General features: G+C 42.3%; 1 protein-coding gene across 2 annotated transcripts in view; it reads left to right on the forward strand.

Moving 5' to 3' along the window:
• Positions 1-12425, forward strand: part of ACSL3 (acyl-CoA synthetase long chain family member 3) — a 45491-nt gene extending 33066 nt beyond the window's left edge. For both annotated transcript variants that reach the window (XM_052685940.1, XM_052685939.1), the window contains exons 10-15: positions 101-273; positions 1276-1350; positions 2296-2487; positions 3791-3905; positions 6438-6595; positions 8447-12425. In XM_052685940.1, the coding sequence (XP_052541900.1) occupies positions 101-273; positions 1276-1350; positions 2296-2487; positions 3791-3905; positions 6438-6595; positions 8447-8610 (877 nt within the window). In that variant the 3' untranslated portion in view covers positions 8611-12425. The remainder of the gene's footprint in view (positions 1-100; positions 274-1275; positions 1351-2295; positions 2488-3790; positions 3906-6437; positions 6596-8446) is intronic.
• The last annotated feature ends 15424 nt before the right edge of the window (positions 12426-27849 follow it).

Raw genomic sequence — 27849 nt, forward strand, 5'->3', positions numbered from 1 at the left:
TGTGTCTCAAGTCTTGCCATGTGAAATAATCTCAAATACAAAATCAGATACTCCGTTGTTTTGTTTTTAAGCAATGAATATTCGTATCTTTGTATTTTAGCCTTATTTTCCGGAAAGTACGAATGCTGCTGGGTGGAAAAATTCGCATCCTGCTTTGTGGAGGAGCTCCACTCTCTGCAGCGACTCAGCGATTTATGAACATTTGTTTCTGTTGCCCTGTAGGGCAGGGGTACGGGCTCACTGAATCAGCTGGAGCTGGAACGATCACAGAAGGTGGGTGTTGGTGGGTTCTGCGGGGTGCTGTGATCCATGCTGCGTGCTCTGCATTGATAATCTTTGGCAGTGCCTTCATTTGGTTTATGCCTTAAAATAGAATTGGGGAATCCTGGGAATTTCTCTGCATCAAAAAATTAATGAAACATTTTAATTTTGACGCGTTGTGATGGCCTACATAGAGAATCAGCGTTCTCACTTGTGATAGTGTGAATGGGATCTTGGCAGCGTTGTATTTACTGGCTGAAGTGAATATTTTGGTGAGTGTATAGAAACATTAGGAAGATAACAGTATTAAGAAAATGGAATGCAAAAACCTGTGCTGAATTTTAACTTCATGATTCCATTTGCCCCTTAGTCCTAAAATTTCACTCATTCTGTGGTGGCAAAAACACTCAGAGCTCCTGTTTTTGTTTTTTTGTTGTTTGTTTTTGTTTTTTGGCAGTGGTATGATGTATCTGAGGCTCACTACTAGATTATGCTCGATTGTAGAACGTGTATTATGTTCCTTGATGACCACAGATTGTGGTATGTGGTTTTTGGTACTAGTTTCTTCAGAAGTTCAGGGAAAGTAATGGTGGAATTGTAATATGAGTGTTGCCCTTTCCAGTAATTCTGTCTGTGAAGCGGCTCAGGTGCAGAAGTGTTGGGGACTGAAAGCAGGAAAGTGGATCAAAAAGTAGAATCTTCAAATTTTTATGAAATGTCATTTCAAAGTCATGCAAGTACTATTAAAATGCTTTCTGCAGTGTGATCCATGTGGGCAGCTTATCATCAGAGCTTTATTGTTGTGGATGGAGCTACTTCTAAATAAAGACATCTGTTCTCTTGCAGGATAAAAGTTTTATGCTTATTACCTTGTTTGTTTTGTTCTATTGTGTACATTAAACTTCAGGAATAAAATAAATGAATAAATTAAACAAAGTACATGACAACATAAATTTTTTTCTACTCTTTTTTTTTTTTAATCTGGAAATTCCTTTTCTTTTTTTAACATTGTAGTTTGGGACTACACTACAGGGAGAGTGGGAGCACCTTTGGTTTGCTGTGAAATCAAGTTAATGAACTGGGAAGAAGGTGAGAAATTTTTTATGTGATTAAATATTTGTGTATTTGCAAGAACTTTAAGCTAGTTTCTATTGGACTTTGCTTGGTAGTATTTACTAGAAGATTATTATTCTGCTTAATCCTGCCTTTACTTATATAGACAAAATCTTCAGGGAGAGCAGTTTCTATGTTTGAAACCATTTTTTATATTTAAAAAAATACATAGACAGAAGCTGTCAACACATGAATAGTGTTTTGACTAGGTTACATTTTGGCTTTTATTCCGGTCACTGTAATGCAATTTGGAGAAGCCACCCGTACAGGAGAGGGTGCAAGTCTTGTGTTGTCTCTTGGAGTAGTTGGATTCAGTAGGCTTTAACTAAAGCACATGCATGATATCTTCTTTGCCATTAATAAGTTTTAAAATAGTCTTCCTAATATTATTAATAAAAGGCAAAACAGTGACGTATAGGAAGGAAGTTTAGTGGAAGCTGTATAAAATACATTTAATGAAATTTGAATGTGTTTAGACCATTTCCTCTGAGGTAGGCTCTTACGTATTGTAGAGTATCCCTGCATAGTACTTAAGGGAATTTAGGGAAAATGTGAAACCTCAGATTCTGGTGGGTTTTGTTTCTAAAATATAAAGTGAAAATTTTCTTTTTTTGACGTGAGCCTGTAGGAGGCTGATGGTGTGTGTCAGTGGCCAAAAATAAAAACAAAAATTGCGCAGGCATGGCATTTTTCCTCCACATATGTTTGAGTTTCACTGTTTGTAAGCATGCCTGTTAAATAGCTGTTTGTATGCGGGAAGGAATTGGAACAAGGTGTTTCTTACTGAACTACTTACACTGAGTTTTCAAGTGGTAACTTTGGCTAAGGGCTTACTAAATTTGTTGGTATTTGAATACAAAGTAGTAGGGATTCTTGCTTTGGAATGTATTTTTAATTCTTGGTAACTGGAACAATTCTCAGGTGGATATTACAACACTGATAAGCCATATCCTAGAGGTGAGATTCTTATTGGAGGGCAAAATGTGACTGTAGGCTACTATAAAAATGAAGGACGAACCAGAAAGGATTTCACTATTGATGAGAATGGGCAGAGGTGGCTCCATACTGGAGATATTGGAGAGTTTCATCAAGATGGATGTCTAAAAATTATTGGTGAGTTCTTAAATTCAGGTAAACATATATATATATGCATATGTGTATGTATATGCACATCTGTTTTTCAGGGCTGCTCGTTGCTGTAGATAACAAAAAATGTGTATCTTCTGGCATACAGTTTAAGATCTTATGATACATCCCAAGCAAACTCTGATACTGTAACAAACTCAATTGTGTGTTTTAAGGATAATTTTTAAGATAATTGTTTCCTATTAAAATCTTAACATTGATTCTACTTTGTTAACTTGACTGAGTAGTAAGTATCTAAATATAAGCTAACTTGACTCAAATAAACTGTCTTAGATCTTATAATTCTTTTTTTTTCTTTAAGTGTGGAGTCTGATTAAGTGAAAATATTTCTCTGGTGACATGTTTTCAGGAATTAAATAAGCTGTGTGTGTGTGGTTTTTTTTTTTGGTCGTTCCATTCTTTAGAATAAGTATATTCCTTTATTCTAAAGGAACTAGAGGAAGAATATACTAAGACAAAGGTGATACACGTAAACCTGTGATAGGCTCCTAATTTTTTAATGTCTATGGGTGTCAAAATACTCTATAAACTACCAGTTGTCTCTCGTGAAGTTAGAGAGTGATTCAAGCTGCTCTTTAGTCCTGAAAACTAAGCTTATGTGTTTTATTACATGAACAAAAGCTTCGGTCCCGTTGCAGCTGCCCTTCGTTGGTCAAACAGGTAAAAGCTACAGAGCTTTGCCTGACTGTACCAAAAAGCATACAGATACAAGAAGTAAGAGGCAATCTTGGCTGCCATCATAGCCAGGTGGGTCTGGCCCTCCACCTTTTGGCCTTCTTTGGGCTGCATACAATAAGCTCAAGTAATTTTGGCTTAATTTTCAGTTTCACTTGTTGTTGTGTTTCAAATAACAGGTAGTCACTTTTTCAATATGGATTTAGTCTAAGAATAAACAGCCAAATGTCACCAAATGCTGCTTCCCTCCTGCCTCAGACATCTGGTTGAGAGAGCACAGCGTGTGTTTCTAGTCAGACACTGGTTTTTCTGCAATTCTGATTGTCTTCCATTATTCACGTGCCAGTACTGTGATATAGGAGGTGCTGATTTATAGGCAGAAAATCTGTGCAGATGAAATGTGGTTCATGTTGTAGTGAGGGATAGGTTAATGAAATTGAAGTCTGTAAATCTGATATTAAATGCTTCCAGAACTTACTCCAGACATGAGTCAGCTTGCTTTCTGGCGTGTATACATACATCTCAGAGAAGTATAAAATCAATGTCAAAATTCAGTGTTGCATAACTAACATTAGATTTCTTTCTTCGTCAATAGATCGTAAAAAAGACCTTGTAAAACTCCAAGCAGGAGAATATGTTTCTCTTGGCAAAGTAGAAGCAGCTCTGAAGAATCTTCCGCTGGTAGATAACATTTGTGCATACGCAAGCAGGTGAGAGGCAGCTGGTGTTTTGATATTGCTGTATTCTTTTTTAGAGCTCTTCCTGAAGCTCTAAGCAAAATGTTTTTGCCCCTCAAAGTGTGGATATTTTCAACTCCTATTTAAAACACAATGGACTAGTGTTCTTTGTGAAAACTAAAACATCTGAATGATATCTCTTTTATTTTTCTTTTCCCACCATTTGTTGAAAAATGCCAGAAATAAGTCTTTAATTTCCCTCTTTCCCAGTCTGAAAAGCAACTGACTGCTTTCATGATTAATCAAGCACTTTAGAGTTAGTCCTTACACAAGCCCTAGCACATCTTGCTCTTTGCTCTATTTAGCTGTAATCTGTTCTTCAGAGGAAGGGGGGGAGTAAAAGTAAAACCAATGGCCCACAAGCTGACTTGCACCCATGCAGATCACCAACAGAAACCCTGAAGCTTGAATTGAAAGCACTGTAAATACTGTGCAGACTCACAACTAACAAATAGTGATAAATGTGCTTTCGATTTACTTTCTAACTGTACTACTAAATTAGGCATATAAGGGCTCAAACATATCTTAATTTTCTATTTCTAGAATTTCCTATCTATACATAGTATAGACTTACATGTTTAAACAGACTTCAGATGGTCTTTTTTTTCCTGTTGTCATTTTGGAGCTTCTCAGCAATCCAAAATGCTCTGTTCAGTATGGACCCCTATAATTCCACTTAACTTTGAAGGCAACTGGAGCAGACAGCAGGGAATTGCTCAGTAGTAGTGGATAAAAAAATAAGCTTCTGGTTTGTTCACCTGGTTCTGTGTTATTTTGTAACTAACAGTGATGGTGTGACATCAGTTTTGACAGTTTTAGAAAAATAAGCGTTGGAGAGAAACTTTCACGATATTTAGCTTTCGTTGTGGGTTTCACCCAATGGGCACATCTCAGATGTGGCTGCATGAAGTTACATGCATGTTCTGAGTGTTTTCTGTAATTGATGGACATAGTCTTCTACAGATGGTCATTTCTGCAATGCTGGGATTGGAGTTCATTATTAGAAGTGCACTGTCAATTTTGTTGCTGATTTTTCCAAGGTAAACATGATGTCTGCAGTGTACTAGAATACTTCTAAAAGGCCGTTAAATTTCAGTGATTCTCCTGCAATTGACACATCTACTATGTAATACTTGGCAAAACATCTGTGAATGCATGTGAAGTAATCGTAACTAATTTTTGAAATGGCCAAGAATAAGAATATCTAAAACAGATTTGTCTAGTCAGTCTGAAGCATTTCGAAAGTAGAAGAGCCATCTGTTTTACTGCTCAACCTGGCAAAGCATACTTATTCATTTTGTTGATAATTTCTTCTTTGCTGACCTAATTTTTATTATATAGTAAGATCACTATAGTCAGAGAACTGTTGTTATCTTTTTTGTATGCATATAAAGAAACACCAGCTGGTAGCAGTTCAGTAGGAATTGATATTGATCACCAAATGTCATGCTGTTGCACCCAGGTAAATACGTGGCATAATGAAATGTGTAACCAAGCAGATGCACAGTGATCTTTTTGCTTTACTGAGTGTTATACAATTTCTGTTCTGGACACAACACTTCAGAAAAGGTGGACCACCTAAAAAGGGTCCAGAAGAAAACTGGGAACTGCAGCTGATTGGAGCTCTGTGAGGCATAACCAATGAGGAAGGGGTATTGCTTAGACTCCTAAAGAAGTTCAAGAGGGGAAAAGGGACAAGAAAGTTGAGAAGTAAAAACAGAACAAAACAACCAACCAAAAACAGTTGCAGTTTGTGATAAATGGCTTTTGTGGAAAGGAGAGAAATGAGTTGCATAGCAATTCTATACGTAAGGTTCTGTTCACGTTTTCCTTAAGCTTTTCATCATCTGAAAAATCTCAATTACTTGTTTCAGGGACAGTTGTTTCATTGTTTTCCAAAGACATTGAGATAACGGCTTTGAATGTTCTAGACTTATCAGAAGTAGACAAAGATTGCCAACAGTAGAGAGCGTGTGGAGAACCACTTGAAAGAGAAAGAGAAGTTACTTCCCCTACAGAAGCAGGCGTTCTTTGAGATGTGTTGTGCATATGCTTATTCCACAATCTGCTCTCCAACCCCTCTTCACTGCAGTCCTCTGCTCCTCTACAGTAACTGGATTTCTGCAGTTGAGAGGAAACTGAGGTAGGGAAGCTGCACACCTGTCTTCATCCCAAGATGCAAAGCATGAGGAGAGGCAGGGCGCATTGACATCGTATGGGTACTGCTTCCCCAAAGCTTTGAGCATGAGGCACAGTGGAATATGCATATGGACAGCACACCTTGAAGCAATCCAGTTGCTGTAAGGTAAGTAGCTTCTCTTTCTACTTACTTCTAAGTAGGCAGAGGTGATTTGCGTACTACTTCAGAAAGATAATCAGGTGAACAGAAGTCAGTTGTTAAGAGCCATATCCTTGTACGAACTGCAGTATCCTCCAGCTGTAATGTTATTTTTGATGAGTCATTAACTTCACAAAATTCATACTGAAATACTTTATACTTCTCAGTTTCCATTCTTACGTCATTGGATTTGTTGTGCCAAATCAAAAGGAGCTTGCAGAACTAGCTCGAAAGAAAGGATTTAAAGGAACCTGGGAAGAAATCTGTAACAGTCCAGAGATGGAAAAAGAGGTACTGAAGGTGCTAGCTGAGGCTGCCATGGCAGGTGAGTGGCTGGATAATTGTTAGTAGATTTGTGGACAGTAAGTGTCTGTGAAAAGGATAAGCACACACCCTAAAAATATTTCCTTGTGCATGTGGATTTTATTATGTATTCATAGAACATGTATTCATAGAACATACACAGAGTGAAATTTCCATACAAAAGTAAACAGCAAAGCATGAGTGGGTCAGAGAGCCAGATTAGTTCTGGTTCATGTCGTCTTGTAACTTTTTAATGTGGCCAGTACCCAAGTAAAGAATATACTAACAGAGCAAATGCAGCAAGCACGGTTTGGTTCACTATCTCTTTGTGTCTAATGCTGTTTAGGATTTTCTGTAGTATCATCTTGGCCTTCTGCTGCTAGTCCAGAAGAATGTGGGTCTTCTATAGACCCATAATACGTCGGTGTTGAGTACTGGACAGTCTCACGTGCTACCTGCCTACATGTAGGTGACTGAGAAAAGCCCACAGTGATGCGGGCTCTTCTGTCTTACACTTCAGGGATTTCCTAAATACAAAGCAGTACCTTTTTTTGATTAACGCCTCAGTCATATTTTAAAGTTATATAAATATCAGTATCCATACTGTCTTGTGGCAGAGTTGCTCAGTTCAGCGATGTTAAAGGTGAAGGAATGCCTCCTGTGTATTTTATCCCTGCCATCTGCTAGGGTCATTTGGTTCTGCTGAGCTCTTGTGTTGGAAGAGGCAGTGAATGGTGTCAATGCAGTCGGATTTTTTCAGTGCCTATTATGCTTCTCTCTCAGCTGTGTCTTTATCATGCTAATTGCTTGTAATCTACTTAGCTGTTCTGGTTGTGGAATTATTCAGTGGCACAGTGATATTCTGTTTCTCCTTACATAACAATTTCTGCTTTTTTTTTTTTTTTGCTTTTGACCATTACTAAGAGCCAAGCTTTTCTCATATAACTGTTATTGCCACAGAATGTTTCTTAAATAGTCACTGTGGAGGTTAAATTTTTCTTATGCGTCCCCTTCTACATCTTTCTTCAGTGTTTTCCACTGCTGTGTTTTGCAGTCATTCAGTACTGTGATGTCTTTCTGTAGCTCTTTGCATCTTGCTTTCATCTTTTCTCCCCTGGATAATTCTGTACTTCCAGCAGTCTGTCCTGTTAACCTTCACCTCTCCTTCATACTCATCTTGTGAATACCTTAAGCTGTGCAAGTAGTGTATTTGCACATTTGTGCTGCTGGAACATAATCTTATGAGGAATACAGGCTCAGTAGAGCAATAGACTTTTATTTTCTTGTCCACATCTCTAGTAGATCTTCAAGGCACAGAGCATACAGGGAAGTTCTTCTAAGCAGCTGCTGGGATGTACAACATTGCCTTTTTTTTTTTTCTTTCTTTTTTTTTTTTGACTAGCACTAACTATTCAAAGAAGATTCTATTGTTGCAACTATTTCGTTAAAATGGATGAAACAGAATATTTGATTTAATCCTGAGGCACTTTTTACATACACTTTTGTGTTATTGTATATGGTTTTGTTTTTCCCTTTGGTATCATAAGGTTTAAAGTAAGCACTGAGGCTTTTCTGAAGCTAGGGAACAGCACAGGCAGCCAAACATCTGAGGCTTATTCCACTATTTCTGTGGGAATTGGAAAATGAGCACTGGTAGATCCTACAGCTCTGTCTATGATCTCTGGGGTTTTTTGAGCCTGACCATAGGGAATTTGTGGAGCACTTCTTCAGTAATATCATATGCTTCTCTGTGTGAGAATACAGATCCTCACTTTTTCTTATTGACTGTATAAAGTTGTGTCCAAATGCTTACGTCGTGTTTAGTATTTAAAAACAGTTGTGTGACTTTTATTATTATTATCCTCTTCTGTAGCTAATCTGGAGAAATTTGAAATACCAGTAAAGATCCGTTTGAGCCCTGATCCTTGGACCCCCGAGACTGGGTTGGTGACAGATGCGTTCAAACTGAAACGCAAGGAGCTCACGGCGCACTACCAGGGGGACATCGACCGGATGTACGGGGCACATGTCAAATAAGTGCTTCTCTGCACCACGTTGCTACAGTGAGCTTGGATCAAATAGGAAATACTTGAATTGCCTGTCTCAGCACTTGAGATCAAACACCAAACCACCATTCCTCATTTGAAGCCTAAACTGTTATTTCTGATAACATCACCCTGATGACCAGCGAGTTTAGTAAAATCTTACGGCAGCAAACTTGTGTCTGTCTCCTTTTTTATCCAGTTTTCTCTGCTACCTTGTCAGTTCTTGGATTTTCCTGACTGTTTTTGGGAAACCATGATTCTGAAGCCTCAAGTTTTTAAACATTTATAAATCCTGTATAATGTTTTATTTGTATCTTCAACATTTGGATGTATATAGGGAGAACTTGGCCATGTAAGAAATGGTGATGCTGGGGGCCTTTTTTTTACCTAACTATTTCAAGATAAGGTACTGATGTTGTGACATTCTGTAAATTAAAAATGCTTATAATGACGTCACTGTTGAACAGAGGACCAGATGATTTGCTGCTGTGGTATTTTTCTGTGTGAATCTGAGGGAAAAACATTTGACGTTACAGCTTGTTCAAAACATCCTTAATATGTGCCTAATGGTTACTTTTATTTTTGTCTGAAAGTGAAAAGATGGTCATGGCACAGCTCTGCATAAAGGTGGGTAACTGTGCAGGTGTTAGTGAGCATCTTTTGTATTAAATAACACTTATTAACACAGCAGAAATGAAATGGAGGAATAATCTCTCAAATGCAGAAGCCCCTTCTTGAAGTAGCTCGTGATCATTCCGTACAGTAGTTGAACTGCATGGAGCTAATAAGAACTCTCAGAATTAATTTCAATTAATGCTTTGTACGTTTAACAGTGTCTAGCAGACTGCAACAAATCCTGTTCTGTTTTCTTGATAGATTTGGGCAACAGAGTGGGTTTGCTGTTTGGTTTGTACAAGTATGATAACAGCCCTGTTCTGTGCTAGCTGCATCCCAGATCTTACTGGAGAGAGGGGAGGCTGAAGTCCTAATAGCAGTTATGTTCTCAGTTCACACAGTGCCTAGCTGCCCTTTGTGCCATTACAAAATCTCCCTTTTAATGTTGTGTTCTTCTATTCAGAGGTTTGTTTTTTGTTCCTTTCAAAGACAGATATTTGAGGTATTTGTCAGCCAGAGTTGTATTTATGTTGCTTGTCTAATCATTACACCAAAATTCTTGCTTTGGGAAGGAGTCTCTGTTTTGCTGTAGATATGTGAATATTGTTTGAAGAGTTACCAGAAATCTCTTCTTCAGTGACGACACTTAGATTTGTTTCAGATTTGAGTTTTATTCTCAAAATATTTCTAGAAAGAAAATAATCAGGGTTACGTCAGTGTGAAAAAATACACATCCCTCAACTTTGTGATGGAGCAAATATAACAGTGGTGTTAATTTGGAGACAATTCTTGCGTGTATCATACTGGCAGTGCTAAAAGTTGAAGTCTTGTTGCTGCCTACTTAATAGCATGTTATGGCAGCATGTGGCAATTCTGAACAGCAGAAGGTTGGTTTGGGGAAGGGAATGCCTGCTGCTAGCACTCAGAGTTTTGATGTGGCAGTTGTGGAAGTTCCTCAATGTGTGAATTCTCTTTAAAAAGTATTCTGAAATGTTATTTCAATTAACACTTTCCACTGGTTACAGAAAGCAGTTTCAAAGCAGTTGAATGTTATCCAGTAGGTTTCAGTTTTGGAAAAATGATAAGTTTGTGTGCTTTGTTGTATTATCATCAATTTCCTCTCCTATGAAAAAGACTTATGTTTGTGGTGTAACAGGTGAAATGGAAATACAAAAAACAAACCAGAACTGCTTTTATAAGAGTGATGCCTTTGGATACCTGGGTAATAGATGATTTTTTCTGACAAATAGGTAAAGATTCATGTTGGAAATGAACTGTCAGGATGTGGAAGTTTGCCAGGACTGAAGGGAAGTGTCAAGATGTGTCTGCCCTCCATCAACAGGTTCTTAAGATGTTTGCACTCAGCACAGGCCGTGCATTGCTCAAGTGGTTTTGGTGAAAATTAATAAACCACTCAAGTACTGTTACTGTGTGTAACACTTGGTGCATCGTGCAGCAGGTTTGATTTATTTGGTAAATTCAGAAGGAATTGGAAATTGTTACTCCAGAGTTTACGTGCAGTTTTGGGTAAATTGTGTAAACGAAACTGAAATAATTTGGTATTAGTAGTTGTCTTTTTTTCTCTGATTGAGTTGCAGTCTGTATTTGGTTTGATTTTATTTTTTTTTTTCCAGTTCAGATTTTTTTATGTTTAACATTGATATCAGTATACATAGTTCCTCCTCCTTCCGGAATCAGATTCATTGCAGAACTTACATGGGATGTGAAGTTGAAGTGGTTCATCAATTTGAGCTTCAGTGCTGAAGTTTTGAAAGACTTTTAAAATATTTGGATGAGCTTAAAAAACTTGTGAGTGTGGCAATGTAACGCTGCTCTGCGTTCTGTTCTTCCCTGGAGGCCAATGAGTGCTGCGACTGGTAGGAATTTGGGGCTGCCACCACATTTGCACCATGTTCACTGCACTGTTGAGCTGAAAGACAACTGGGGGGAGTTTGGAATGCTGGTAGTACCGGTGTAGATGCACGGTGCATTATCACCAGCCAGCAATTTGCCTGGTATCTTCCCTTTTTTCAGACTTCCTATGGCCAGTGTAAAAAAGAAACAGCAGAACCACCCGAGGGACATAATGCAAGTGTCCCAAATGCTGTAGGCAGCCGTAGAGTGAGCTGTGAGAAGTGCTTGGTTAGCAGTAGCAGTCTTCATCCTGTGGGGAATTCTGCAACGAGAAGAGCTGTAACTTTTGAGCAGTCTGAATTCAAATTAAGAACAAAGGGTATATACCTCACCTGAGGGCCCCAAATGGACGGTGGAATTTTTAACAGAGCTTTGTAAATACAGATCTTGCGGAATTTTGAACCATTGGAAACGGTAACTACTTTCTCTGTTGTGAGAATTTATGTAGCATACAAATGTATTTCATTTATAAAAAATCTTGGCTGTCCAGGAATTTCCAAGGATGCTGTGAATGTCCTGTAAGTCCCATAACCACTGAATACGTTTATCAGGACTTCAGACTGAATTCAATCTGGTCATGATAAATGTTCTTTGTGGAGGATATTGATTCGTGGAACAGATCAGGAAATTAAAAAATAGTGTCAGCAAAGGCCTTTTGAGTTTACTGATGCTGCTGTTACTGCAGTTTGCACGTGTAAGAGCCATACCTCAGTGGGAAGCTGTAGCTTAGCAGTAGAATATTTGGCCAAAGTGAAAGCAACGAACAACATGGAACTGAAGGTAAGAACATAACACATATCCTCATGCTGCGGTTTGGTGGCTAGGATGTGGAAGAAGTGGTGTGGTTGAAACCATGCACAAAAACATCCCATAAAGCTTGTGAATCTGTCTGCAGAAATTGCTGTGGGATGAGTCTGTATCCTGCTAGAATGTACAAGCTTTCATTCTGCACCAAAGCTACGTGTCAGCCACGCGGTGCAGCCTTTTTCCTCATGTGGTGCAGTAACTACTTTGGAGTTGGTATTAATTTGTGTACATCTGTTTCTGGTAAGAGGAACTCATTTCAACTTGTGTACACCTTGGACTGGGCTGAGAAACCAATTGAACGACCAGTTGTATATTTCTGTAATTGGTTAATTAATTTAAACTCCTTTTCAATGTGATCTTGGTTGTTACTAGGACCTGCCTGAGCATCGTATATCCTAATTGAGTTATGCTGTATGAATTATTTATTTGTAATTGGATATCATGTTCCAAAAATAAAATTAATTTCACAAATCAGGCGCCATATGTCCAGTTTTTAAAGCAGGTTTTCATTTTTATCAGTCTGATCCTCAATAATGTCTAGTTGTAAATCAGTGGATTGACTAACAAATGAGGATGTGGCAATTGAAGAATGGGAGTTAATTAGTTGAAAGCACATTCAAAATGTTGCTTTACAGGGGAAGTTTTGGCTTGGATGTGCGCCCTGCCTGTGCTGCTCCTGAGTGATATCTGGATGATTTTCTGTGTTAATAGCCATGCCCTTGTGTTGGCAGATGGGGAAGATTCTGGTTGACCACTCAGCTATTAGTGATATGCATGTGTTGGTGATTTATTTTTCTGCATGTAAGTACTGCTGCTGGTTTCTGTCTCTGGACAAGGTAGCGCTTGCCCTGATGCATACGGCTTGCCAGCTCAGTTGTAAAGCAATGACTTGCCATTTACTTCCCACTTTCGAAGAGCTCCAGCTATGCTAAAACCTTACTTACAGCTGGCAGGTGCTGACAGTTCTGCTCTCCAGGTGTATTAGTGCCTCCATTTGGTGTTCAAGCTTTGAGTTTGTGGGTTTGAGGGCCAAGTTGTGAAGTGATGCTAGATGTTTGCAAGTGGACTTGTGAAGATCTTGAGCAGATAGATCAAAGACTGTGATTTTGATTTCCCAGACTGTTGCTGGTAATTCAGCCTGGAGGCAACTCAATATATACATATTTTTTCCTTTCCTCACAAGTTCCTCAGATGCATAGGGTTGTAGTGCTGGCTGAGTGTTAAACCGCCTCTGCTGGGCTGCTGATCTTTGCTTCCTTATCCAGCCATGGGAGGGCTCCAGCTCCCTCCTGGGTTTCAGTTCTTCTCAAAGTAATTGGCATCTTTCCTTCAAATGACTGCTTTTTTTTTTAATTCCAAATTCATTTAGGTTCATATAACACGATTTTATTTTATTTTTTCCCCTTAAGCCTCCACAGCTGCTAAAATGCCTTTAGGAGGATCTTTCTAAATAACATAAACCATCCTAGACTGTTGTAGTGGGTAATTTATGATAGCAAATGATTTCAGAAAGGATAAGTATGTAGCCATTTAAGGAGTTCTGCCTGTCAGAGGGAAAAATCACTTAAGGAAATACTGGAAAGGTATTACGGAAAATAATTATTGCAGTAACATTATAGCTGAAAGTATCCTGAAGTTCTGAATTGTTACTGTTTTCTACATGAGGAAAAAAAGCAAAAGGAACAAAAGGGGGGAATGGCAGAACCCAAATGGCTGAAAGGCAGCGGGTCAGCTGTCCTGATCTGTGAAAGAAACAAAACTTTCTTCCAAGACTTAGGAATAATGTGTTTTTTAGTGTTTCTGCATGTCGCAGAATCATTGGGGTTGCAAGGGATCTCTGGGGATCAAGTCCAACCCCTGCAAAGCAGGTTCCTTGTGTGTATATACGTGTATACACTTTTTCTTTTGGCCATAGAAGTTGAACAAAGGCCAACAGCTGTGCTCGTGTACCACTGTGTGTGAGCAGCTGGGGCGCTGCCTGCTGTTCAGTGTGCAGCAGGCTGCAGCTGGGTGGATGGCCACATGTGGCTAGAGGGGGGAGTCTTCCTGCTGTCCATTCCAAATGTTTGCTGGGTGGCAATAGCTGGGGAAAGGCAAATGATGTGGAAAATTGCCACTGTTATCCCCGGAATTGTGCATGAGAAATGGCTGTTAGAAAAGAAAGCATCATTTCCTGTTGTGCGCACAGGCCGTGCTCTCTGTGACTGTGCATCTCTTCAAGGGTGTGCTGTTCCATGCGAGTAACAGGAACAGCTTCATTTAGGCTTCGGGGTCATGCAGTGCTGCTGAGCTCAGGAGCAGGAAAATAGCCAAATGCCTTGTTTCACCTCTAGCCCGTTAATGTAGCCTGCAAGTACAAAATCTTTGAATTGAGTGGATTCAGATAGCTCACACCTATTAAAAAGAATAAATGCAAAACGTTGGAAAAACAAAATGGCCCGAGGTGTATGGATAACTATTTGGGCTGCAAGAAGGCACCATGGGCAGGAAGGAAGAGTGATCAAAAAAGCTTGCTTTCTTTTGAAATGCTTACGGTGCACCTTTTCTCACTTTATTAGAACAAACTGGTTTTTCTCTAAATCTGTAATACTTTCTATTAGTGGTGGTAGGGTGGTTGATTATTTGCAGGTAATTGAGAAACAACTTGATAAATGTAAATGGTTTTAATGGAAAAGTTTGTGTGGCTTTCAGGTGTAGCCCCAGTGACTGCTTTCTACAGGCCTGGGAAATGGTATCTTTAATCCCTCTGAAAGTTATTGGTACAGATTGGATGCTTGCTTCTTGAGGCGTGTAGAGAGGGAGAGAAGGAAGATGGCATCATTTTGAAGAGTGAAAACATGAATAGCAAAAGAGAGTGGCTATTGTGTCAAGCAGCCATGAAATTCACTGTACGTCAATCTAGAAAAAAGGCCTGGATGGGTCACTAATTAATGTAGGCTTTGTTTTCAAGGTTTACCTTCACGTCACTGATCAGATACAGTTCAGTCTTCTCCAAATAAGATTTACATCAGAATTTTTTGCTGTGAACACACTATTTTGATTCCGTTCCTGGTATGCTGTGTATCTGTTGGCTTAAAAGCTTAAATGTGTAATGCGTTTGACTCGAGAATTACTCAAAAAGCATCATCCAGTGAATTTTCCACTACTTGATGCAGTTGGAAGTTATGTTGTAGATGCTTAGCAAGCTGTAAGGAAGCTAGTTGTTAAAAGGCACTAAGAATTTTATGTCTAAACAGTTCACTTTTCTGGAATCTCACCCACGTTTACTGAGCCAATGTTCTTGGAAATGAAACGTGTTTGCTTGATTCCGTTGAGAGTCGTGGCTTAGCCTGTTCTCTCTCAGGCTGTGTAACAAAGGAAGGCTGAGAGCGCCAGTGAGAATGCCAGTGAGCAATCTGACCTATTCAGCAATCGCATCCTTTCTTTCCCCAACAGCCAAGGTTGCATAAGAGGCATATAACAGTAGAGAAAAAGGTTGATTTTTCCTGAATACTTTTTGCATCAAAAGGGACTGATAAATCTGTGATTTATTGTTACTCCACTAAGATACATCCATATGCATGCACACACCTGGAGATATCCCAGTTAAAGCTGTGTAGGTGGCTTGCAGCAGGCTGGAAGACTTTGGTTCATCTCTATCTGATGCAGACCAGCATGGAGCTTCTGGGGGATAGGAGCTGGAGAGGTGTCAGGAGCCTGCCTGCCTGCTGTGCCTCTGCTCCATTTTGCCAAGGATGCCATCAGCAAAACATACTATGCCTCTTCCAGAAGTGTTTTACTTGTTTGATGTCCCAACAAATGGTTTCCTGTGAAAACCACACCTGGTGGGAAGGTACGGCCCCCCCTCTTTTCCCTGTTGGCTGCTAGGGGCCTCTGCCCTGCCTTCCTCTGCTGCTCGCTTTGCTGAAGGTGGGCTTCCTACCTTCCTAGCACCCTCCTCGCTCCTGTTGCTGCTAAGCATCTGTCGCAGCCTGCCCCATGCACAGCCGCCTTTCTAAACTGAGCTTCCCCAGAGCTGCCTGCTTTTGCTGTAGAAAATACTTGCACAAGAAAATATGTGTTGCACGGAGCGATCCCCAGCGGAACCTCCTCCCTGCATGTTGCTGTGAAATATGCAAGTAGGGGTACAGCAAGTAGAGGGCAGTCTAACTTTATCCCTTTGCACACAGCGTGCATTTAGCAGCGCTGCTGAACAGCAGGCAGCCAGAGAGAGCAGTGCCTCCAGTCGCAAGGTTCCTGGACATCCTCCGATACGTGGAGCAGCTGGGTTTAAGTCTTACATCTCCTTCTCCCCTGCACACCTGTGCTGCTACGACAGCCACAGCAGCCCAAAGCCTTCTGCAGTGCGGTGCAGGGAAGTCCTGTGTGCTGAGCCCTGCAGGTCCCCTCCCTTTGGCCCTGAGAGCTCAGTGCTGCCATGGCCGGCGCAGAGCACAGGCGAGTCAGAGCCATGCTGCTGCCACTGTCAGTTCACAAAGGGGATGGAGGAGCTGCTGATATCCCACAGATGACTTTACAGATGTGTTGGTTTACCACGAAACTGAAAAACCACTCCAGCTACATTCTGGTGCCCATCGAGTGACAACAACTGTAGCCAGCTGCCCCTGCCTGCCTGGCCAGCATCCCTTCCCGTGTGCCCAGGGGTCACTTGTCACCTCTCCAGCAGCCGTGGCTTTGGGGAGATGGCACACAAGAGATTGCTGCTTAGCAACAAGGAGTGTCAATGGAAAAGGCATGCACTTCTATTCTTACTCTTATTAGCCCATTTTTAAAATAATTGCTTTCACTTTCAGCATTTGGCACAGGTGGGGGTACAATGACTGTGTGGTCCTCCATAGGGCCAGGGCAAAGGGAACAGCCTTTGGGAACTTCTGTGGCAGCTGGTGTGGCACCTGGCCCTGCTCTGTGGTCCCCTCAGGCGGTGCTGGGCTGTGTGCTGCTGCCTGGACCCCTGGTTCCTGCCTAGCCCCAGATGATGGAGGCAGGCTGGTGTGCAGAGCAGGCTCTGTGCTTCAGGGCATGGCACTGCTCTTTTAGCTCTGGGCACTCACACCTGCTCAGACCAGCAGTGATTTTCCTCTCCTTTTGTGGTTTTAGATGCATGAAGCGCTTTTTAAGGCCTAAACCAATCTGGGATAATTGAAATCTACTCCTAGGACTGCAGGCATTCATATTCTAATGACTTCCATCTGCCTTGTTTTGTTTATTTACTTTTTCTGAAAAGCTGTAGGGCAGCTTTGTCTTGTTGGAAGCTTCCAGCCCTTCAGACTCAGCACTACGAAGGCACAGCCAGCCCCCAGCGCATGGCTGCCCTACTGGGCATTCCCCTTCCCAGCTCAGCTGATGCTGCAGAGTGCTTCTGGGTTTCTTGGGATCTTTGTGTAGTTAAAGCTTCAAGCATTCAGTTGCTTCTCCTCTTTGCTCGTATTTTTAAATCTGCCTGCCTCTCCAGGTTTCACGTGGTGTTCCCGGTGTGCTTTGGGTCTGAGCTGAGCTGCTGCTGACCGCTGCTGGGACTCTGGCACTGAGTGATCTCCCCAGAGCTTTTCTCCTTTGGAAGCCTGGCCACGTATTCCAGCTTCTCTGTCACCATGAGAGCAGCCGCAGGCGCTGTTGCTGATCTCCAGGCTGGGAGCACGGGGCTGCTGCATGCTTTCCCATAGCAGTGCCACGGTGCTCATCACCACGTGCAGCCAGCTGCTGAGCAAGGGCTTGAGCCAGAGCCCATTAAGGCAAAGGGGAATTTTCCTCCTGACATCAGGAGACTGTGGATGGAGCTCTGTAAGGGCTCATTATCCGTAAACAGTGACTTCATACAGCTAAGGTTAAGCTTTAGAGGATGCTTCAGAACAGCTTCCACCATTAAGTATTCCAGTTTTGATTTTCATCCCAGTCCCACTTGAGAAACTCATTAGTATCTTGTTTGCTGTACTTCTTTTTACTGTTTTTTTTTTGTTTGTTTTGTTTTTTTTTTGCTTTTATTGCTAAGACCCCAAACTCTAAAGACTGATAGTCTGCTCAAATGCTTGCATCCTGTCTACATCTGATGAATTACTCAGAATTAGGAAGCGCCTGTGGACTCCAGTGAAGCTGACCCGCACTGACTGAGCATGCAGGACTCTTCTCCACACTCTGTTCACGTGTGCAGCCAAGTGCCAGGCTGCAGAACTGCTGCCCAGCAATAGCGTGATATCACAGGTTTTTCTCTCATTCCAGACCTACCCAAGGTAACTCTGACTTCTGCTCTCAGCTCTGCAGGTGCTCCCACCTGCCCTGCCCCATGCAGTGCTGTGATACTGCTGTCCCCTCACCCTTGACTAACAGGGAGCTCAGCCCTGCAGCCTGGGATTCCTCTTCTGGTGGCTTCCCCTTCCAAGCACACGTACATCAGGTATAATCAAACAATGCTAGGTTTTTTGTTATTTATTAAATACAGATGTGTAATTATTTTTGCATTCATATGAAAGAAGCATAATTATGCCACGTTCCTCAGGTGGCTGAGGATGGGCACTGCTGTAGGTGAGGTTCTTGATATATGTGTGCAGCAAACATCTTGTGGGGCTGTGCAGCTGCTGGGGGAGGGCAGTGCTGCAGCAAAGGGAATTGGTAACACAGCCCAGCTCAGGCTCTGGTAATTAACTCAATTTCCTGTGCCAGTAAACTGGAGCATTGGTATTTTCAAAGCATGCTATCTCTACTGATTTCCTCTGCTCATCTGTGTGACAATCTCAAGTGGGAGTTGTGTGAATATCCTAGGGCACATCTGAGCATGTTTATACCCTGAAACCAAAGATTAAGAAAACACGGATGTTAAGTATGAAGGATGGCAACAAATATTCATGCTATTTAAACATCCTCTAAGTGGTGTCTGCCCTCAGTGATGCTTTTGTGCTGCTTTCCTCAGGCCGTGCCCCCCAGCCTTGGTGATGTGAGCAGAGCAGTGTGCAGTGGCTGTGGCCCTGTGTATCCCTGTGCTGGGACTCACTCTTCTGGTTGGCCCACTCTGTTTTTTTCGCATGTAAGGACCGGACCTGGCTTGCCTTGGCCCCACAGGCACCCATCACAGAGCAGCAGTGCTGTTTCTGGTTAAATGGTCTATTTTAACAGCTTCTGGAGTTCCCATCACTGCGTGCTGCAGTCTGACGTGTTTGTCCTTAGCTCCTCTTGGCCACCAGTGAGGCTGGGCTGCTGCCAGGTGCAGGGAGCGGGGCACAGGATGTGCTTTTGAGCCCTCCTGTGAGCACAGAGCTTTCTGCTCTCCTTGTTGACCCACACAAAGAGTGTTTGCTTTTCTTCTGAGGAGCTCCTGTTTGTCGGTGTCACTTAGAGGAAGGATTTTTGCAAATCATTCGTTTGTTAATCCATATAACATGTTGCATAAATACACACATCCTAAACAACTCACTCTGTGCCTTAAGGCTGAGGAGGGCTTATGCATGTTGTACGTAAGAGGTGTGTCCAGCTTTGGTGTAACGTTTCTGCAGCTGCATGTTGCCCATACAGTGGAGCCTTCAGACCCCAGCCAGCATCTGTGCAGGGGCTGTGAGCAGCTCTGCTGTGGGGCTGGCAGGGCTGTGTGAGGAAGGGGTGGGGCTGGGGGTTTTCCACCTGCTTTTCCAGTGAGGGCTGCAAGGGTGGAACAGAACAGCCCACAGCATCCGGGCTGCACGAGAGGCTCTCGGGGTGCCAGGTGCCATCAGGATGGCTGCTGCTGCATGCAGCCTGCTCCTGGGTGAGTGTGTGAGTGCTGCGTGCCCCAAATGCGGAGTCCCCTGGGATGCGGGTGGCTGCTTGCTCACTGCTCAGCACTGCTTGTGCTGTAACTGCCTCCTGGGAAGCTGCTGTCCTTCTCCCTTGGGAAGGCAGTGATATGTACTTAATAGTGATGCAAGAGATTCTCATTTGCTTTTCACTTATAATTAGTGCATACAATTTGTTTCCAATTTATTATTATAAAAATGCAAATCTACTGTAGTTTGTGCTCTCTTTTGTTAACAAGATCCTTCATTTTGCCATTCATTTTCAGCGCTGCATTAAAACTCACCGATTTAACCAAAACACTCCCAAAGCAGCACACACGTGAAGGACTGTGGCACATTCTCTCCTTAATTAAGCCGCTGCCAAGCGCTTGGAGCACGCTCCCTGCCCTGTGCAGCATCTCGCTCACTGCGATGCCATGGCAATCTCATCTCCTGAGCAGTGCTGGCTGCCCAGCCTGCCTTGTAGCCACAGCAACGGTGTGGGACGGTGGCACCAGGCTGGGACACGGCAGCTCCACCGCAGCTGTGGCTGCTCAGCACAGCGCGTGCTGCACATGGTTTTGTCCACGTGCCGATGGCCCGACCTGCTGGAAGGCTGACCTGATCTGAAGCGAGGGGCTGAGAAAGATTGCAGAAATGAAAGCCCGAATAAATTAGAGGGTAAAGCCTTGTTTAGCTTTACTCACAAGACTTCTAAAATCTTTAATTTACTAAATTGACTGCTTTCCTGAGCTAAATTACAGAGAGAACAGTTTATTTGAAGTATATGAGAACTGGGCACCTGAGTCGGTGCCTGCATTTTTAAAATTATTATTATTATTATTATTATTATTATTATTATTAGAGATTCATCAGACCCTGAAAACATTCAATAGAAAAAAGATACCCCAAACCTTCTCAAGGATGACTTGTCACATTGACAACGTCCCAGGCTTCCCCTCGTTATCTGTGTGGGCAGAGCAGAGGATCTGTGGGCTGTACAGGAGGGGCAGGGCAGCAATCAGCAAGCTTTGCACCTGAGATCTGGAGGTGCTGCAACAATGTCTGTAGTAGGGGCAGATCTGCAGTGCTGCTTTGGAGCACTACATCACAACATTAACGGGATGTGATGTTATGAGGCTGGCAACTTGCAGAGCTGACTTAGTGAGAATTTCATCTGTGGTGGGATTTAGGTATTAAGACCGAGGGGGACAATATGATTTACCTTATAGAAAAACAAACAAACCCTGAGTTTAGTGGAAACAGTCCCTGGGAGGGTTTGCTGTATCCCACGGAAATGAGAAGTACTCAGGGTGAGCCTGTGCTTCCTGGCTGGCTGTATCATGGCAGATATCCTCTGTCCTCAGAAGTGGAGTGCAGTGGGTGAGGGGCTCTCCCAGGCCCATGGGCCCAGCACTCCACAAGGCACACCAGCCCTGTCTGCCAGCACCACGGGGATGGGGCTCCTGGCTGGGAATGGTTCTGCAGCTGCCTTTAAGCTGTTTTTATTCCAGATATGTCAGTTGGTTCAGCAGCAATTTGTTGAACATAGTTAGTCATCAACTCTCCTTAACCTAGAAAGGTGTTTTTGTCTATTATGCTGGTAGCTAATCGTAATGCCAAGATATACCCACTGCAACTGCATCTACACCCAGTTTTTTTATTTGAAGCTGTTGTTGACAAACAGATGACTTTGGATGAGTCTTCTCTGTGTGTGGACTGCAGTCCCTGTGAGGGGGAACAGGTAGTAGGAGCTGAGAACCTTCCAGGACAGATGCCCCTGTCTTTGCTCCAGAATGAGCAACCATCGGAAGAAACCTCTTGGAGAAAAAGTAGCCCTGTGATCTGATGTGCATGGTAAGTGCATCTATACGTGGGAATGCCAAAGAGGAACTGTAAGGTGCATGGACAAGTAATACACATGGGTGGTGCTGAGCAGCGTGTGCATGTGGCTGGGTGCTTCTTGTCTTATGGTGTTATCTAGATTGTCTTTAAACTCCCTTCTCCCTTACAGCTGAAGGCAAGCTGCTGGGTTTTTGAGGGCTTTGATGAAGCAGCTTTGGCAACCCAGTTTGTGAAGGATGTTGATACTGAAAACGGAAAAACATGGGAGAAACCAAAGGAGAGGAACCAGAGACATGGGTGGAAAAGGTGGTGAGAAGTGGGAGGGCCTTTAATCTCAGAGGAGGTGAGCCTTTTGCTGGGTATGTATGGGCTGCATGAGGCCATTCATTTGAAAATGGGTATCAGCATGACAGAAGTCCTCGTTGTTTGGGATCCTTGCTGCAGGAAGCAGCAAACAGATTCCTTGTCTGCAGTGCAAAGGGAACAAAGTCCTGCTGTGTTGAACCCTTTCATCTGTGAGCTCTGTGTTTCCTCCCCACGAGGGAGATTTATGGGAGCAACTACAGCACACCATGAGCTGTGTTTACAAATAATGCACAGTTATGTCACCTTCAGGAACTCTTTAATGTTTCATTTGAAAAATTGATTATTAGTCCCCTGACACATAAATATTTGTATGCTTGTGTAAGTCGAGGAATTCTGTGAATACAGCTGCGTCAAAATTCTTTAGTTTTGTAGCTGAAGGAGCATTAATTAAATTCTGTGTGTCTGGAGATGTTTTGATGCGTTTTCCATCAGGAATGGCAGTGTTATTTTCCCAACCAAACAGCTTTTCTAGAGCTTGCAAGGAAAATGCAGGATCTCTGGTGTCTGTGCCGAATTCTTCACTTCCTGTCGCTTCTCAGATGCAAGTGAAATACCAGCTTAATGCCGAGAGCAAAAAGACCACACAAGACCACATGTTGTTTACTTTGGGCTGATTATTCACATGTTAGGAGCAGCCAAAAGAGGAGACTGTTTTCCCTTCATGCTAAAAGCATAATTCCATCCAACTAATGGCAGGCTTCCCTTTAGCAAACACTGTCAGGAAGGGATGAGATCTCCCCACTGAGATGCCCTTCTTTCTCTCCTTTACCATGCAGAAATCTTCCCATCTGAGCAGACACACGTGTTACTGTTGCCTCCTTTGTAGGCTTTCTTTCCCCTTTGCTGTACACCTGAATTTCATCCAGCTGGTGCCACTTACTTACACCCTGGCCTGCTGTTTGGAGCCTTTGGTTGTGCTTTCCAAAGCAGACTTTTGGAATAAGAATACAAATAGCTGTTTTGAGTACGTTATGCTCCAAAAGTAAAAGTGCAGTCAACAGATGCCAGGCTGCAGTAAATCAAACCGAAGTCTGAAAGGGGCTGCTGCAGGAAAAGGCGGCGCTGAGTGCATTTGCTGTCCCATGAAGATTCAGGTCAGCAGGGCAGAGAGCGAAAATGAATGGGCTGTGGCATTTGATGCAATAGCTACAGCACATGTGGAGGTTTCACAACAAATACTCGAAGGCAGCATTACAAACGCAGGTGATGGTCAGTGCCTGATGGTGTGTGAAGCCTGAGGGCCCTGAGCACGAGATGCAGAGCGCTTGACATCTGCTATCCATGTGAAAGTGGAAGATCCGTTGCTTGCTGTAGGTCACAGTGACCTGGGACGCTGTGCTGATGTGGCTGCGAAGCAGCATGGGCTGCCTTGTGCTTTGTGAACAGATTTTCCAGGGCTAGAAAAAATAGCTTTAAAGAGGAGTGATGTGGCTTGCTCCTCCCAGGCTTTGCAAGCCTTCAGCTGGGCCATGTGAGTGCTCCTGAGAGGGCACTGTGTGTTTCCTTCTTTCTACTGTGCATGCGGTGCTATGGGAGTGATGATCTCATTTCTGCGTGCCCAGTTTTCCTCAGGAGAGATGGATGATTGCTGAGACACCTGTGCTGCACTCCTTATTGTGTGCAGCTCTAAGCTTCTAAAGGAGCAAAATTGCTTTTGAGGTCCATGTGTGCTATCCCTCCCTTTTTGACCATGCTGCCCTCAAGACCTGCCCTCAAGAGCTAATGGAGATTGATGTGTAATTTCTCTTATATATTGGCAGGTACTTTAACCTCCAGGTTGAAATCAAGGCAGAGCCCATGTGGGAGATTGGCCTGCTGCCTTGCTCCATCTTAGAAGTTGCTCACGCTCAGCAAGTCCTGCTGCATTCAGTGGGAGTTCAAGGCATGTATCTGAGGCAGGGCTTATGTCTCCACACTGGGCTCCTTACTGCTCTTGATATCTGAAAGTTGAAATGAAATGTTACGTTTTAGTAAGAGCGTCTCACTCTCGGGTCTTCTCAGTTTCTGTGCATGACTTTGAGAAAAGCCCAACCCAAAGTGATAGGGAATGGCAGGGGGCAGTGGGAGCTGCTGGGTGCAAATCCCAGCTGAAGTGAATGCTACTTAAAGAATGTCTCCTGGCCTGAAAGAATGCATGTCTTCCTACATGAGCTTCAGTTGGATGGCTGCATGTTTGTCAGTGTCTCTGAAAACTTTCCCTCTACATTGTGCAAGCATCTCAGCTCTTCCCAAGATCCTTTAATTTCTGGTCTGTCTGCAGTCAGGTGACAGCTCAACCCAAGCACTTGAATGTTTTCAGTGCTTCTTCCCCCTTTATTTCCTATGCTTCTCTACTAATGGGACATGCTGAACTTCTCATGGAGAATCTTGAAATGAGCAAAAGAAATTTTGGAATTGAGAAAAGATCTTCATGCTACCTGAAAAGAACTTAAAACAACAGCAAAACAACAACCTCTAGATATTTGTTCATCTACAATTTGATTTTTTTCAAAGGCTTCAGTGTAAATAAAGGTGCTAGTTTTGAGCCAGCCAGAGTCAGGGGCAGTTCAGAGGGAGGGTGAATGTATTCTTATTGTCAGTGAATTCCTTCAAACAACTGTTTATAAAATTCAGAGGAGTTTGAGTTATTTTTAATGGTGTCCAAAATTTGGTAGGCTGCTAACTTTAAAATCCCAAACACAGCTGATCACTTACAGTGCAATTGAATCTGGTATTTGAGACTCTGGACAAAGAAAGCTTCTGTTTTCATGGTGTTTAGAAATATATTTTGAAGTCATACAAACCTACTTCTTCTGTGCTGCATCAAAGGGAAAATGTAAGGTAGCAGGTGATGTGTATTTCTTTCGTCATTTAGAAATATGTACTGATAAAATATTTGCAAATATTTTGCAAAATATCTGAGCTACAACAAAGAGAACTGAGAATATGATGACTGACTCAGATTCTTGCATCAGCCATTGCAAATTCCTATATAATTTCTTATTATTGCTATCATGAAGAGTTACCCATCTTCACTCTGTTTGCAGTTACTCATAGCTGAGTTAAGTCTATGGGTTGAAAAATGTCTGTCTCCAAACTGTGCAGCTTCTACAACTGATGCCTTGTAGTAAATGCTAACCTTAGTGTAAGCTGTTATTCCAGACAGCATTGAGGTTTTTCTGTTGCTTGTGATCTTTCAGGATCAGAAGCCAGTTTACCTTAGAGGTCTCTGTTGTGTGCTTGGAGGGCAATTGCAAAAATTCAGATGTCATGTTTGGGTTATCCCTTGCCATGCAAGGGTTGCAAGCACTAGGGCAAGCTGCAACATTGGCTGAGAGGTTCTTCTTAGAAGCTGTATTTGCTGTTATTGATAAAAAATGAGAGTTGCTGCTGCTCTGGGTGCAGGGAATGCCTGCAAAACTTGACGTTTCATGGTATGTGAGTCTGCTATGAATTGTAAGTAAAACTTGAATTAAGCAAACCAAACACTGAAGTTGGTGAGAAGGCTGAATTGTGCATCTGGACTTATGCTTGCATGTTGCTACCATTGAAGATTGTAAGGTACCAAGGCAAAACTGCAGCATTTTATTAAATTTTCCACATTTAACATCTATGCAGAATTGTTTCACAGTATCACAGAATTGCAGGGGTTGGAAGGGACCTGAAGAATTCGAATCCAGCCCACTTGTTATAGCAGGTGCCCTACAGCAGGATGCAAAGGTAGGCATCCAGATGGATCTCGAGTATCTCCAGAGGAGTAGACTCCACCACCCCTCTGGGCCGCCTGTTCCAGTCTCTGTCACTCTTACCGTGTGAAATTCTTCTGCATGCTAATATGGAACTTTCTGTGTACAAGTTTTAGGCCATTTCTCCTTGTCCTATCTCTGCACACCGCCGAGAAAAGCATGGCCTCATACATTTGCCTCCCATCTCCCTTCAGACATTTATAAACGTTAATTGGATGCCCTCTCAATCATCTTTTCCCCAGGCTGAACAGACCAGGTTACTCAGCCTTAAGTTTCCATTTGGAATCCCGCTGGTAACTCAGTGCCTTGCTGATTACACTAAGAAATTGCCACCTTCCTCTATAAATTACTTGCATGAAGTATATCAAAGTGTCATCTATTTCTGTAACATGAGAAACGAGGAAGAGTGATGGAGGATGACACTGAACCTAGCGCCGTGTAAGAAGTGTAAGATGCCAGGCCAGCCGTGTGGTAATGCTGCTGTGCTTACACACAACAGATATTACCTTCTCAGGTAGTGATCAGCAAATGCATTACAATGCTGTACCCTCACAACACATATAATTTGTATGTATTATTGAATCCATTTTGCAAGTGAGTGAACTGAGGCTTGGAAGCTTGTTACCAAGGACACACATGGCTTGTGTCAGGCTGCTGTGTCTTTCTCTCAGAAAGAGAACACAACTAGCTGTTTTTGAACTAGTTATTTTATTCCAAAACACTCATAAGCTTCACTGAAAATTCTGTCCTAGTTGCATGGAACTTGAAAGAAGCAGATGCCACGCCATTACTTCAAATAGAAGTCAAAATGCAGGAGGAAAAGAACAGTCCATCTGTCCTTCCCCTTTTCCCTTTCCTATTTTCTTTCCATGCTGTTGAACTTCAGATGATTATTTCCAAGATTGCACATGCTCAAAATCTCTTTAGAGTCATACCTTTGACCTACGAAATGGGCTCTGCTTCCCATAGGAACTAGCTCTCTAATGGTTGTATCTTGTATCTTCAGTCTTATTAACTCAGTAAGTGGAAAAAGCAAGATAAATGCAGCATCAGACCATGATTATGACCGTAATGAAGGGTTAGGCTTCTATTTTCCATGGTAGCCTGCAGAAAGTCATCTGAGTCTCTAAGGACATTTCAAGTTGTCTTGATAATGGGTTCTGTCTTTGTTCCACTTTCTGTCCATCCTCAAATTTTTATTTGGAGAAAAGATTCACATTATGCTGTCCCTTAAGCCATGCTGTGAAGAATTCCTCCCCCATGGGATGCCTTAAGCTTCAACTTCTGTGTCCTTTGGTGACGGAGTTTGCTACCACAGAAGACTCTCTAGGAGCCAGAGACCTTGAGAAAAATAATCTGGCATTGGCAACAATGTTGTGACCTTTTCATTACTGGAGTGCCCAACTGCTTCTCTGCTTTATTAGTCCAAATGGTTTCCAAAGGGTAAATCTGGAAGGTGGGAGCAAAGGCCACAGGGCTTATTCTTGAATGTTATAGCTTGGGTGGGGAGTGATGCAAAAATGGTGAGGAGGAATGCATGAGAAGCAACTGCTGAAAGCATAAGAGATCTGAAAGAAATTTTGGGGGAAATCCTGTGAGCTTTGGAAAAAGTAAATTTGATCTAAAAGGAGGAGGGAAAACCTCCAACAAGACATAGATAGTAAATTCAAACAACAATAAATTACTTCAAATTAAGCAAGTTTAATTTCCCATGATCAATAGTTCTACACTGTGCAATTTGTAACTTAATTTGCAACAAAAGTCATTTAGAAATGCAGAGTTAAAAGGCCTCCATTTTCAACTTTAGGTCTCTCTTTTTTTTTTTTTTCCTTTTACTTTTTAAAGAAATGTATTTTCTGAAGAATACAGATTGAGAAAGCTGACAGAGCACCAGTATACAAGTGACATGTTTTTCAGATGATTATACTCCAGTGTCTTCCTATCCCTCCTCTCTGTCTATATAAGAAAGCTGGTGGATTCCTTCTAGGTCTTTTTAGAACTGAAATGCTTTTCAGTATCTTGGGCTAACAGATGGATAACTGTTGTTATCAGCTAGCCAAAGTAAATATAGTTGCAAAGAGTTCTTAGTAATAACTATGCATAATTAAGCAATTAAATATTTCTGCTGGACTTCAGGAGACTGCATGGATGTGTAGATGTACCTGACAAGTACTGCTGTTGAGTGGTACGTTTCTTCTTGTGTAGGGCTTCACCTGTATG

This window comes from Tympanuchus pallidicinctus, unplaced genomic scaffold (assembly GCF_026119805.1).
Source record: "Tympanuchus pallidicinctus isolate F22 unplaced genomic scaffold, pur_lepc_1.0 scaffold22, whole genome shotgun sequence".
Taxonomy (NCBI): Eukaryota; Metazoa; Chordata; class Aves; order Galliformes; family Phasianidae; genus Tympanuchus; species Tympanuchus pallidicinctus.